Genomic DNA, 14770 nt, shown 5'->3' with positions numbered 1-14770 from the left:
TTTAAAATATAAATCAATTCTAAACCTCTTCTGAGTTTATTCTTTTTCTCAAGTAATTCAAAAAAACATATCTATTTAGTAATGAAAAAGAACCAGAAGCATATGAGCCAGACCTATAAGGGTATGGATGAGATTTAAGATAAACTCCTTGCAATATCCATGCCTACAGCTGGTTAGCGGCTTCACCCCGACTTGGAGGAGCAGCAGCTCAGTATGGACTCCGCCAGAGCCGAGGAAGTGAGCCAGAGCGCTCATTAAACTGTGACAGCGGGAATTTCAAACTGCATTCCCACCAATCCCCCTGGCGAATGTCCGCTCTCTGGCCAACAAGATGGATGAACTGCTGCTCTTCCACGGGAACAAATACAGACTTTTCCAGGTCTGCCGCCCTGTGCCTCACTGAAACCTGGTCTGGTGAGCATATACCGGACAGCTCATTCTATCTGCTTCACTTGCAACTCCTCCGAGCAGACCGTGAAACAGCGTTAACGAGGAAAAAATGGGGAGGTGGAATCTGCTTCTATATAAACGAAGGTTGATGTACAGATGTCACAGTGTTGAAGAAATCATGCAGCCTTCACTTAGAGACTGTAAACCATTTTATCACCATGGGAATTTTCATCACTTATTCTGGTTGGTGTCTATATTCCACCCCAGGCCTGTGTAAGTGAGGCGTTACAACACCTGGCTGGTTTGATAAGCCCACTCTTACACCCCTCACCCTCTCCAGCCACATCACACAACCAACTGCACCCACTGCCAGCCCCTCCCCACTGACACCCCACCTGCACTCATGATCTGTGAAGAGGATGTGAGTCAGCTCTTCCAGAGACAGAATACCAGGAAGGCACCATGCCCAGATGGCATGTCACCCTCCTGTCTGAAAGTCTATGCTGTCCAGCTGGCCCCCGTCTTCACACTGACCTTCAACAGATTACTGGAGCTGTGTAAAGTCCCCTCCTGCTTCAAAAGCTCCACTATCATCCCGGTCCCCAAGAAACCCTGTATCTCAGGATTAAATGACTACAGGCCCTTTGCTCTAACGTCTGTGGTCATGAAATCCTTTGAGAGACTGGTGCTGGCCCACCTGAAGGACATCACAGGCTTCCTGCTAGTCCCCCCTGTAGTTTGCCTACTGGGCAAACAGGTCAGTAGATGATGCAGTCAACATGGGGCTGCACTACATCTTGCAACACCTCGATTCCCCAGAGACATTCACAATGGCCCTGTTTGTGGACTTCAGCTCAGCGTTCAACACCATCATCCCAGACATCCTCCACTCCAAACTAACCCAGCTCACTGTACCAGCCCCCACTTGTCAGTGGCTCAAAAAAACTTCCTGATGGGGGGGGGGGGCTATGGAGCACAGAAGAAAGTAGACGTTTCCCCTTACTGCTCCGAGAGAATGTGACTTAAATATACTTTTTCATTGTACAGTTTTGCATATTAATAGTCTGGGACTGCTTATAGTGAACTTTGAAAACTTTCTAGCTCAATTAATCTGATTCTTGACTGACCATGATGTCAAATAATCAAAAGTAAGAGCCCACAAGAGGCCACAAAACATCACAACCTCCCTTGATGCTATGCTGTTACAGTCCATGATGGACATCCTTAGGAGTGACATATCCAGGAAATTGATGCTTTGTCCACGAGTCAGCAATCTGAAATATCATCCGTGAGATAAGAATTAAAGAAATCAATTGAACCACTTCAGCGTACAGTGGACACATATGAGGGGACTGTGGGAGAAATTGAGCATGTGGCTACCAAACACAGTAATTGGATAAATGAGCTAGAAGCTACAGTTAGCAAGCTAACCCCACAAATGAAATGTCTAGATGACAAGTGGGAAGATCTGGAGGGTAGATCCGGTAGGAATAACATACACATGATGGGTGTGCCTAAGGGACTGGAGGGACCCCGTGCCTCTGATTTTGTCGCCCAGCTACTCCAGGACCTACTTGGACTGAATAAGAAGCCCCTACTTGACCGTACCCACCAAGCCCTGCAAGAGAAACCCAAAGAGGGGAGCCTACCATTGCCGTTTGTTGCAAGGGTACACTTCTTCCATGTCTGGAGCCTGATTCTACAGTGAGCTGGGGAAAACTCTGCCCTCCTTTACAAATGCAAGAGAATTACTGTATTCCCTAATTATATGTCCTCTGTTGCTAAGAAGCGCGCTGCGTTTGGCGCAATTAAGTGCAATCCACGCTCCTACCCAGTTTTGAAGTTTGGTCTTCTCTACCCAGCAATACTCAAAATCACTATACCAGATGAGATATCACAGAGGTCTGAAGATCCTATTGTGGCCAATGACTTTGTCAATAAAGACTGTAAGTAGACTGCCACCCCTAAAGTGTGAGTGCGCAAGAACAATTATGCTGTGGTCTTCCATGCTTCAGTAGATTGTTTACACTAAACGTGGACTACATTTCTGAAGTGCCTTTCCTGGTCTTCTTCCACTTCTTTCTGCTTATTCCCTGTTTCTCAGGGGCCACCACAGCAGATTTTACAGTTTCCATCGGTACCCTGTGAGGGCACAGCACCAATGGCAGCCGTTGTTAACCCAGGCCTCGACTGATCCAGTATGGTCTTGTCAATCCGCATACTGATTTGGAAAAATTTTAAGTCGGATGCCCTTCCTGACACAACCACTATGGACGGGGGCACAGGTAAAGCGCTGGATGCCATCCTAGTATTCATGGACTTGCGCCTATGCCTGTCACTAACGGACAACACACGACTGTGGACCACAAATAAAAAAAGCATATTGCAAAGAGGCCGATATTGAATGACAGTGGGAAAAAGAGCGGAGGAACCAGAGTGTACGCCAAAGTAAATCCTACGTTACATTATTGGTCTTAAATAGAACACTTTGAGGTATTTTTCTCATCCAATTAACTGCATTGTCAGAATAACTGACAGATTACTCGATTACCAAAATAGACATTTGTGACAGCCCTATAGTTAACAAACACTCCAAGAGCTGTAAAAAGACGTACAACCAAGAGAGACGATTGAACAACCAACAAGCATTAAATTAAGGACCAACTTACATCCTGGAAGAGACGTTTGTCCTGCGCCAGGCGTTTGGACGCCAGGGTCTTGGTGACGTGGTAGAAGGTGAGCAAGGCTCTGTGTTGCTGCAAGCCATCCTGGCCTTTCACCGATTCCAGCAGGATGGGGATGAGCTCAGGCCACTGCCTGGGACAGTCCAGGCGGGCCACCTTGGCTATCAACACTGCAATCTGGGTTGCTATCTGGCGAGGAAAACATACAAAGGAAGTAATGACAATATTTGCCTTAAAAGTACAGCCGATGAAGGTTTGACAAAAGAAGCCAAGCTTCAGGCAAGGATGTGCCCATATCAGCTACAACAACTACAAGTATTGCCAAATAACCTTATCTGTCACGTTCAATAAATAACCTAAACTTCTGATCATTTGGTCAAGGTCAGAGTAAAAAAAATTATAAAACAGTTGTTATGTCTTTTGAAAATTCAAAAAGCCAAGAAAATCCAGCCATTGTACACTGATATTTAATGAGGTTTTTTGTTTGTTTGTTTGTTTTGGTAAACACTATTTTTTCCCCACTCTTCCGAGCCATCCCGGTTGCTGCTCCACCCGCTCTGGCAATCCGGGTAGGGCTGCAGACTACCACATGGCCCCTCCAATACACGTGGAGTCACCAGCTACTTCTTTTCACCTGACAGTGAAGAGTTTCGCCAGGGGGACGTAGCGCGTGGGAGGATCACGCTCTTCCCCCCAGTTCCCTGAACAGGCGCCCCGACCGACCAGAGGAGGCGCTTGTGCTGCGACCAAGACACATACCCACATCCGGCTTCCCACCCGCAGACATGGTCAATTGTGTCGGTAGGGATGCCCAACCAAACTGGAGGTAACACAGGGATTCAAACCGGCGATCCCCGTGTTGGTAGGCTACGGAATAGACCACCACTATTTTTGCCTGGTATCAACCCGATATGATCATAAGAACTTGTTGTGGTGCAACCTTGACCTTGGATACTTTTCCTATCATGAGCGGGTGAACCTGAGAAGTAAATTGTGAATTAAGTCACTGAAAAAACAGGCAAGAAAACTTGGGCTGAGCATTGTGAAAAGCAAACAACTTCAAAGTGGAAGGAAACGTCAAGAGGAAAATAAGGCAAGACAGAACAAATTGGTGTTAAGCTGCTTTTACACTGTACACACACACATGCACACGCACAAACACAAACACACACTTTGCCTGTAGCTTGCCACAAGAATTCTTGTAGATGCTTAGCATTTGCTCATGCTTTTAGGATATTGATTGCCATCACTCGGGTTTTCATTTCACGTGTTTTGCTGCTGCAAAGCAGAGTAATAGCGTGCCAAAAAGAAAAAAACTATGTGCCTTTGCAGAACAGAGGTATAGGACACATGGCCATGGCTACAGCCTTAATTCTGGGTGCATGGCCAATCTAAATGGAACTACCAAACTATGTACTTGGTATGTTGAAAGGGTTGTGGAGCCCAACAAGGGTGTTTGATAGAAGCTATAGCTGTAATAACTGGATTACATAACAGAAAAATACTAAAGTAGTCATCCAGATAAAGACCTTTTCAAATCTGAGATCCAAGACAATTTTTTAATTGATAACATATTTGTATCCCCTTAATTATTGTGATATATATTTTGGAAACTACATTGTAAAAAATAAGGTTAAAATTGTCTCAGCTTTGCTTGACAATTAACTTTGCTTCATGAAAAAGCAAATCAACAGAAAGTCATAACTGACTGCCCACTCTAGGTCACCCTCCAAAATGCAGCAACTGAGCACCCTTTAGAAGCATAGGTGTGAAAAAAAGTCGAGCATCAAGGTTAAAGCAGCAACAACCACTTGTCCCCTTTTAGCTACTCTAACCCTATCTTTCCACAACATTGGCCACAAACACCAAATCGAAAAATGTGCCTCTTTTCGGCCATTCATAGTCTGCAGCGTACACGCTTCAAAAGGCAACTTAAGCCAACTCATGAAATTAAAATAAATTAGTAACCGGGGCGTCCGGGTGGCATGGCGGTCAATTCTGTTGCCTACCAATGGGGAATGCTGGTTCAAAACCCCATGTTACCTCCCGCTTGATCTGGCGTCCCTACAGACACAATTGGCCGTATCTGCAGGTGGGAAGCCAGATGTGGGTATGTGTCATGGTCGCTGCATTCGCGCCTCTTCTGGTCAGTCGGGGCACCTGTTCGGGGGGGAGGGGGAACTGTGGGAAATAGCGTGATCCTCCCATGCGCTACATCCCTCTGGTGAAACTCCTCACTGCCAGGTGAAAAGAAGCAGCCGGTGACTCCACATGTATCGGAGACATGTGGTAGTCTGCAGCCCTCCCCGGATCGGCAGAGGGGTTGGAGCAGCAACTGGGACGGCTTGGAAGAGTGGGGTAATTGGCCAAGTACAATTGGAAGAAACAGGGGAAAAATTCAAATAAATAGATAAATACATAAAAAAATAACCAGCATTTTGTTACTTTGCATTTTCAGTTCTTGTTAAATTTTAGGGTTCCTGCAACGCTTCAACGTCCAGGCAGGTGCCTTTAAAAAAAGAATAAACCTGCCTAGACTGAAAAATGAGCTGTGTGCTCAGATTTGTGAAACAACCAACAAACCTGCCCAGAACTGAACAATATCTCTTGCACACACGCACGCACGCACGCACGCACGCACGCACGCACGCACGCACGCACGCACGCACGCACACACACACACACACACACACACACACACACACACACACGTGTGCGTGCGCAAAATATCCTCTGGTGATTTGGGTTTGACAATGGGAAGTATGGGCAGGTGAGACGTATGGAGTTTAAATTGCAGTCAATCTGTTCCTTATGGACTCCATCAGTCCTGAAGGTGAAGGACTGTCCCGTGGGGACCATGTGAGAAATCAGGATGAATGGCCACTACTCTGTGCTATGCGCCCTCAGACAGATGGAAATGTTACAAAACTGGACTGTTGCACTGCTTTTGTTGTTGCATTAACCAAAGGGCTGTAAAAAGCACACCTTTACCCTATCAATTACGTTATTGATATTCTCAATAAGAGCATTTACATAAATACACCATTCATTGTCCTTTTACTTTTATCAATAAGTAAAGCTTGTACTTAATGGCATTTTACAAAAATGACTGAAACATTTCAGAAACAGATCAACCCGGGCGAACAAGCCATGTCATTCTCTGGGGCTGTAAAATATAGTTCCAGGTCCCCTACCTCTTACCAAAAATACAAGGGTCAAAAAAGAAATTAATAAAACCACTGACGACTAGACAGTCATTACTTTTCGAAGTTTGAAAGCTACTTCAGTAGTTGATTTTAGGGGTTGACCGAATATCGGCCTAGCTGATTATTGGATCCGATATTCAGCATTTCTACGATTATGGGAATCGGGGTTTTTTTTCCCAATTACCAATAAAATAAATTAATTTGGGCGTCCGGGTGGCGTGGCGGTCTATTCCGTTGCCTACCAACACGGGGATGTCCAGTTCGAATCCCCGTGTTACCTCCGGCTTGGTTGGGCAGACACAATTGGCCGTGTCTGCGGGTAGGAAGCCGGGTGTGGGTATATGTCCTGGTCGCTGCACTAGCCCCTTCTCTGGTCAGTCGGGGTGCCTATTGGGGGGGGGGGAATGTGATCCTCCCACGTGCTACATCCTCATGGCGAAACTCCTCACTGTCAGGTGAAAAGAAGTGGCTGGCGACTGCGCATGTATCGGAGGAGGCATGAATGCGTCTCTGTGTGTGTCGGAAAAAGCAGTGGTTCGGCCTGGATTCGCCTTGTCACAAAAGTGGCAAGGCATCTCCTTCGAGACTGCCGGCCAAAGAGATGCAGTTGGCGAACGCATACAGTATGAAGGTGGGTGTTTGAACTACAATAGGGAGCTGTTGGCCACTAAATTGGGAGAAAAAGGGAAAAAAATCAGAAATAAATTTATTAAAAAAAAAGAAAACTCAGAATGGGTTATATATATATGCCTTTTGGTGGATATTTTGTCAAGTGGTATCAATAATATGACAAAGTGGTAGACCAGATACTGAAACGTGACCAGCCATCACCACCCAATGAAGACCCCACGGGACCAGATGCGGGCTTCGTGATCAAATAGACAGGTATGTCAAAAAAAAATAGATAATTCCTCTCCCTTTGTACCTTTGTCCATTTTCTCTCCAAAACATATATACCTAAATGAGACTGATCAGTGTTCCTGGCTGCTTAATTTGTTTGTGACTTCACATTCACAGTTACAATTGATTTTGGTCAAGAATTGTTTTTATTTCGCTATGCTCTGTTTTATGGTTACAACTAGAGTTAAACAGAAGTTTATTTACCAAGCGTACGGGGTGTTTGCTGAGTGTTGGGTGGTGTTCTCTTCAATACAGTTTGACAAATAATTAAAAAATGTGAAAAGAAAATTAATTTGCTTATTTAAATTATTTATTACACATGATGCTCATTATTCCCAAAATGAGAATAAGACAAAGGTGATTCAAAATTATAATCAAAATTCACAAATAGCACAGCCTTCATTTTCCACTACAGCAAAGTGGTGACTTTGGTTATTCCACTTTGACAAACATGTCACAACACTGACCTGGTTGACAGGCTCGTTGAAGTTTGTAATGAGTCCGGCTCGCAATGACGTCTTCTCCTCTTCTGACAAAGCACTGCAAAAAAGACAAATGAAAAGATTAAAAAAAAAGTTAAAAGGAGGGAAGAAGAGAGAAAGAAGAGAGACAAAAATGAAATCTCAGCCAGATTTGGTCTTGGCACCAAAACAGCACTGTGAAGATTAGGGTGCTTTCACACTAGAGCTTTTGGTGCGGACCCAGGTTTGCTTGAGCCATTAATTCTGTTCGTTTTGTTTATGTGAAAACTGTTTTCTGAACTCAGGTGCACATCAAGGGACCGTACCAGACTCCTCCAGAAAACAGGGGTCTGGGGTACGGTTCACCTGAACTCCAGTGCAGTTCACATTTGATGTGAAAGAAATCCGATCTAAAATCAGGAAATAAATCTTGTTGCCCTGTTAGGTAGGGACTGAGGATGTCACACACGTCACATACTCCATATGAATGTAGCCTCCTCATTCTAAAATGATCTAGCCAATGACTATCTGTCCAGTTGGTCGACACATGTTCCCACCACACAGTAGACCGCTGATGCATCAAAATTCTCCTACAATAAATATATCACCATCAAATATGAAATTATTAATTAAAATAAACTTTTCAAAAATGTCTTGGCTGTCTTGGCTGACACGCCTCTTCAGTGTCGCGTGGAGGTTGGGGGCAGTACCTGTGGAGTGGCAGACTGGGGTGGTGGTTCCCATATTTCAAAAAGGGGGACCGGAGGGTGTGCTCCAATTATTGGAGCATCACATTGCTCAGCCCCCCGGGAAAGTCTACTCTAGGGTGCTGGAAAGGAGGCTCCGACCGACTGTCGAATCTCGGATCCAGGAGGAACAATGCGGATTCCGTCCTGCCATGGAACAACGGACCAACTCTTTACCCTTGCGGAAGTGCTGAAGGGGGCATGGGAGTTTGACCAGTCAAACACGTTTTCGGTGGGTCTTGGACTCCGCCAAGGTTGTCCCTTGTCTCCGATTCTGTTTGTGATATTCATTGACAGAATCTCAAGGTGCAGCCAAGGTGAGGAGTGTGTCCATTTTGGAACCTCAGAACTGCATCTCTGCTCTTTGCAGATGATGTGGTTTTGTTGGCTTCATCAGAATGCAACCTCCAGTACGCACTGGGGCAGTTTACAGCTGAGTGTGAAATGGCTGGGATGAGAGTCAGCACCTCCATGTCTGAGACCATGGTTCTCTACTGAAAAATAGAGGATTGCTCCCTCCAGGTTGGGGATGAGTTGTTGCCTCAAGTGAAGGAGTTCAAGTATCTTGGAGTCTTGTTCACGAGTGAGGGTAGGATGGAGCGGGAGACTGACAGGTAGATTGGTGCAGCATCAGAAGTAATGCGGACATTGTACCGGACCGTTGTGGTGAAGAGGGAGCTGAGCCGGAAGGCAAAGCTCTCAATTAACCAGTCAATCTTTGCTCCAACTCTGACCTATAGTCATGAGCTTTGGGTAGTGACTGAAAGGGTGAGATTGCGGATACAAGCGGCTGAGATGAATTTCCTCTGTAGGGTGTCTGGGCTCAGCCTTAGAGATAGGTTGAGGAGCTCGGACATCTGGAGGGAGCTCAGAGTAGAGCCACTGCTCCTTTGTATTGAACGAAGCCAGCTGAGGTGGTTCGGGCATCTGATTAGGATGACTCCTGGGCGCCTTCCTTTGGAGGTTTACCAAGCACGGCCAACTGGGAGGAGACCCTGGGGTAGACCCAGAACTCGCTGGAGGGACTACATGTCCAATCTGGCCTGAGAACACCTTGGGATCCCCCAGTCGGATCTGGAGGGGGTTGCTGGGGAGAGGGACATCTGGAGTGCCCTGACCCAACCCCGGAGAAGTGACTGAAGATGAATGAATGAAATTTTCAAAAATGCTAACAATCTTAAAATAGTGACTAGAGGACAGCTACATGCCAATTCAGGCTTGTCGCATCTAAAAACTAAACTGCGTGCGCAATTATTAGGCAAGTTGTATTTTTGACGATTAATTTTATTTTTTAACAACTACAGCACTCTCGCTCAATCCAAAATGTTAATAAAGCTAAAACCTGAATATTTAGGTCCAACTAGGTCCAACTAGCTCATCTTTAATGATACTGTGGCGGACACTAGGGGCTATGCCTCTGAGATGAGCTAGTTGGACCTTTTCGGGTTGAAGATGGACTTAAAATCAACTCCCAGAACTACTGCCAGTTTTTAGAGGACACTTTCTTCAAGTGGTGGTACAGAAAAAAGCCTGCATCTTTCAAGAAGACCATGATTTTTATGCAGGACAATGCTCCATCACATGCATCAAAGTACTCCACTGCATGGCTTGCCAGTAAAGGCCTTAAAGATGACAGGAAAATGACATGGCCCCCTTCTTCACCTGACTTAAACCCTATTTAGAACTTGTGGGCTCTTCTTAAACGGGAGATTTACCATGAAGGAAAACAGTACACCTCTCTGAACAGTGTCTGGGAGGCTGTGGTTGCTGCTGCACAAAAAGTTGATTGTCAACAGATAAAGAAATTGACAGACTCCACGGATGGAAGGCTTGTGACGGTTATCGAAAAGAAGCGTGGCTATATTGGTCACTGACTTTTTTTGTGTGGAAATGTTAGAAATGTTTATTTGTAAATTTTCAGTTGTTTGTTCATTATTTTCACTTTAACTGATGAAAATAAACAAGTGAGATGGGAAAATATTCGCTTTTCATTTAGTTGCCTAATAATTCTGCGCACCAATATTTGCCAAATAATTGTGCAAACTGAGATATTCTCTTAAGAAAGACAAAACCTGACTTTCACTTTCTTAAATATTCAGGTTTGAGCTTTATTAACATTTTGGATTGAGCGAGAGCGCTGTAGTTGTTAAAAAAATAAAATTAATCATCAAAAACACAACTTACCTAATAATTGTGCACGCAGTGTATTTGGGAAATAATTGCAGATAGCCACATTTTTCAGTCACCATGAGGGTATCTGTGTATGCTCTGAAAGCAAAGCTGCAAATTCATTTCACATTGCCACCTGTCTCCACAAAAACTTCCTTATCTGAGCGGCTAGCATCATTCTCCGACAGCAGGACGCATTTATGGCGTAGTGAAAATGCCAAACACAGTTATTTTGGTGCTGACATCTTGTTAACAAAAAGATGAATAAAAAAGTAAATATAATGTGGCTTTTCATTTTGCCTTCCTTTTGTGTCAAGGCCTAGCGACATTGGTAATAAAAGCTGCATGTTCCTTACGTATTGATGATGTAAACAGACCGAGGGTGCGCAACCAAATAACGTAATCCGAAAAGAGACCAGTGGGGGCAGGATGGAATAACCACACTCAGATTTGAACCAACAAAATGGACCAAGTTTGAAAAATGCCTTAAATATGAATGTCTTGTGTGGAAAAAAAATAGACAGGGAAAATAAAGAAGTGGGCACAAAGAAACACAGATTTTGGCTCATACCAAAATGTCTTAATCCCTCTGGGAAAAAGGGAGTGAAGTTATTTTTCCAATGCCTACATTATTTCACCTTGAACTTAAAAGAGGTGGCAAATTTACAGGAACATTATAGCAGCAGAGCCCGCAGCAGTGACATGGTTACATACTGCGCACATCCCATGCGATGCCTTCCACTTGGAATCTAATTTCAGGCCCTGGAAGACCAGGAACTTATATGAATATGCCAAGCTGTTGTGCCATCTCTGTCCCTGGATGACATATGGTAAAGGACCTGCCTGTGGTAAGCGTTGGCTACACTCTGCCCCCAGCTCATTCACCAACAAGACTTGCTATTAAACTGACATTAGGAGAAGCTTTCACATACAGAGGATGGAAATGTGGAGAGCAGTGAGCAGTGAAACCGTAAGTAAGGGAAAGAAAAAGAAATGTACCCTGTTGTGTTCCCTTCAACTACAGCTGGAGCTGGAATGGAAAAGAGATACAGAGAGCCTGGGGAAAGGGAGGGAGGGAAGGAGGAAGGAGAGGGGTAGGAATGGGCGGAAGGAAAGAGTGAGGGCCATAACTTTGGGTAAAGAGAAGGGAGGCACACTGATGAGCCAACACATTATGACCACTCACAGGCGAACCGAATAATGTTGAGTATCTCCAACCAAGGACACATGTCAAGGTTAGGGTAGATTAGAATGTAAGTGAACAATCAGTTCTCGTAGTCAACATGTTGGATGCAGGAAAAAAAGGGCAGGAGCAAACACCTGAGCGACTTTGACAAGGGTCAAATTGTTAGGGCCAGATGACTGGGTCAGACCATCTTTGAAATAGCAAGGTTTGTGGGGTGCTCCCAGTCAGCAGTCGTGAGTAACAACTGACTGGTCCAAGGAGAACCACAAACATTTTCCCAGTCAAGTCCCAGTCTGTATTATCTTGTTGAAGAGTCTAGTCAGGAACTCTATGCCAGTATCGCCCAAGTATCTCCAGACTTCTGCTGGTCCGGTCCCACAGTTTTTCCTTTTTCATTCGTTGCAAATTGCTTTTATTACCTCATACCTTGTAATCTCTCCCACGTCCTCTTCGTTCCTTGGTGGTTCATCTGTCCTTCTTTCTCTGTTATTCTCTTCATTCATTTGGTGACTGAAATAATCCCTCCATCTCTGTAAAATATCCTCATCTTTTGACAGTACTCTTCCGTCTGTGTCCTTGATCAGTTTTACTTGTTCAACATCCTTGTTTGCTCTGTCTCTCTGTTTGGCTATTCTATATATATATCCTTCTCTCCTTCCTTTGTATCTAGTCTTTTGTACAGGTCCTTGTATGCGCTTGCCCTTGCTATCACTACCGCTCTCTTAGTTTCTTTCTAAGCTTTCTTATATTCATTCTTGTTTTGCTCATTCTTGTTTTTGTCCAGCTTCATTTTGGCCAACTTTTTCTTCTTTATGTAGTGCTGCACTACTTCCTCCCACCATCAAATTTCCTGTCCCTTCTTTTTACCCCCTTGATATTCTCCGAGCACTTGCCTACCTGCTGCCCTTAGTCCTTCTGCTGTTCTGTCCCAATCAAGTGGCAATCTTGTCTCCCAACAGCTCTCTTACCTTCATCCTAAAGCTTTCTCTACAAAGTTCCTCTTTCAGCTTCCACCATTTAATCTTCCATGCTGCTGGTCTTTGCACTTTTATGAGTTTGCTTCTTGTCTTTATTTGGCATATCAGTGGTCTATGTTGTTTTGTTACACACTCGCTTGGTATTACTTTGCAATTTACAGCTTCCCTCAAGTGCCGCTTTCTGCAAAACAATGTAGCCTTATCTGCATAGTTCTGCCTCCACTCTTGTAGGTTACTGTCTGGGTTTCCCTCTTTGAAATATGTATTAACTATAACCATATCATTCTTTGTAGCAAAATCAACTATTGACTCCCCACCTGCATTTCTCATTCCAAACCCACATTTTGCCATGGCATCCTTATCGCCACCATTTCCTTCTCCCACGTGTCCATTCAAGTCTGCTCCAAGGAAAACTCTTTCATCTCCTGGTATGCCTGCCATTATATTGTCCAGTTGTCTACAGAAATTCACTTTTTCTTCCTCATTGCAACCCCACCTGTGGTGCATACAAACTTATTATATTTGTCAGATGTCTATACACATCCAACCTCATCCAAATCAGCCTATCCGATTCCCTCTTTACTTCTATGGCTTCTATGACTGTCTAGGATTATTCCCACACCATTCCTTTTACTGTCTGTCCCATGGTAGTATATCTTATAATCTCCTCCAATCTCTCTTGCCTTGCTTCCTTTCCACTTTGTCTCCTGAACACACATCGCTTGTATTCTTCTGTTCATCATATCTGCCATTTCTCTCCTTCTGCTTGTCATTGTCCCAACATTAAATGTGGCCATTCTGAAGTTTTCCTCTTCAGTTGTCTCCTCTCTCTTTTCTGTCTTGCTTGTACCCCTCCTCTCCTCTCTTTTCCTACATTCCCCAACAGGCACATAGTTTTCATTAGAACCCTGTGAGGGCACAGCACCAATGGCGACTGTTGTTAACCCGGGCCTCAACCAATCCGGTATGTCATTCCTGGTCTTGTCAATCTGCATAATGATTTGGCAGAATTTTATGTCAGATGCCCTTCCTGACACAACCACTAACCCTAGGGATGGGGACATATGTAAAGCACTGGATGCCATCCCAGTATTCATGGACTTATGCCCATGCCTGTTGCTCATATAAAACACATGCTAATTAGACACAAACCAGCAAGAGCTCTCAGGTCCAAAGGCAGTGGTCTTTTAACCATCCCTTGTACTAACTCTAAAGCAGGGGAAGCTGCCTTTTGTATTCATGCCCCAAGTAGATTGAACGGCCTGCCTGAAGACCTGAGAGAGGCCGCCACACTGAACACTTTTAAAAGCCGGTTAAAAACCTTACATTTCGCAACAGACTACGGCTAAGTTCTTGGTGTGTGTGTGTGTGTGTGTGTGTGTGTGTGTGTGTGTGTGTGCGCGCACGTGCATGTTTCGTATATTTTGATATTTGTATATTTTGCTCCGAATCCTGTATAACTGCACAAACACCTATTGATGTGCGTATTTCTTTTCTACATTTGCACTTTTAAGATTGTTTCGATTTTATTGTCACTTTATGTAAAGCACATTGTGTTACCTGTGTATGAGATGTGCTATATAAATAAGGTTTGACTTGACTTGACATCATATGGATGGCTGGGTGCATATGCACCATTTACCTGGGGAAGAGGTGGCACCAGGATGCACTACCCTACCCTACTACAATGCTACCCGGACTGTAATCGAGTGATGAGATCAAAGATGGCACCATACCATGGCGAGTCGCTATGAGCTGCTCTCACTTTGTAGTTTGTTTTCGTGTTATATGTCAATTTTGTTGCACAAAACACATCTTGCACAATTACCTATGATCACAAGAATTTACTGGATATAAGATTAGATGTTTAGATTAGACGTTCCCTTCAGGAGCTCCTGAATGGAGCCATTAGCAGGCAGGAGAACTTGCACCCTGCGCATATTTCAATTGTGGCAGGGGACTTAAACCACTGTAACCTGAAATCTGTGCTACCAAATCTTTACCAATGCATCACCTGCCCAACCAGAGGATATAAGACTCTTGATCACTGT

At 44.3% G+C, this 14770-nt stretch overlaps 1 protein-coding gene across 1 annotated transcript in view; it reads right to left on the bottom strand.

Annotated features, from left to right (window-relative positions):
• The window catches only part of ipo11 (importin 11), a 388461-nt gene that overhangs the window by 354198 nt on the left and 19493 nt on the right, over positions 1 to 14770 (bottom strand). Inside the window, exons 4-5 of the mRNA XM_056273222.1 lie at positions 7648 to 7720; positions 3060 to 3263 (exon numbers count right to left, since the gene is read on the bottom strand). Coding sequence (XP_056129197.1) covers positions 3060 to 3263; positions 7648 to 7720 — 277 coding nt within the window. The remainder of the gene's footprint in view (positions 1 to 3059; positions 3264 to 7647; positions 7721 to 14770) is intronic.

Source organism: Lampris incognitus, chromosome 1 (assembly GCF_029633865.1).
Source record: "Lampris incognitus isolate fLamInc1 chromosome 1, fLamInc1.hap2, whole genome shotgun sequence".
NCBI classification, from domain to species: domain Eukaryota; kingdom Metazoa; phylum Chordata; class Actinopteri; order Lampriformes; family Lampridae; genus Lampris; species Lampris incognitus.
The sequence above is the reverse complement of the archived record's forward strand: the minus strand, read 5'-3'. Positions and strand labels throughout refer to the sequence as shown.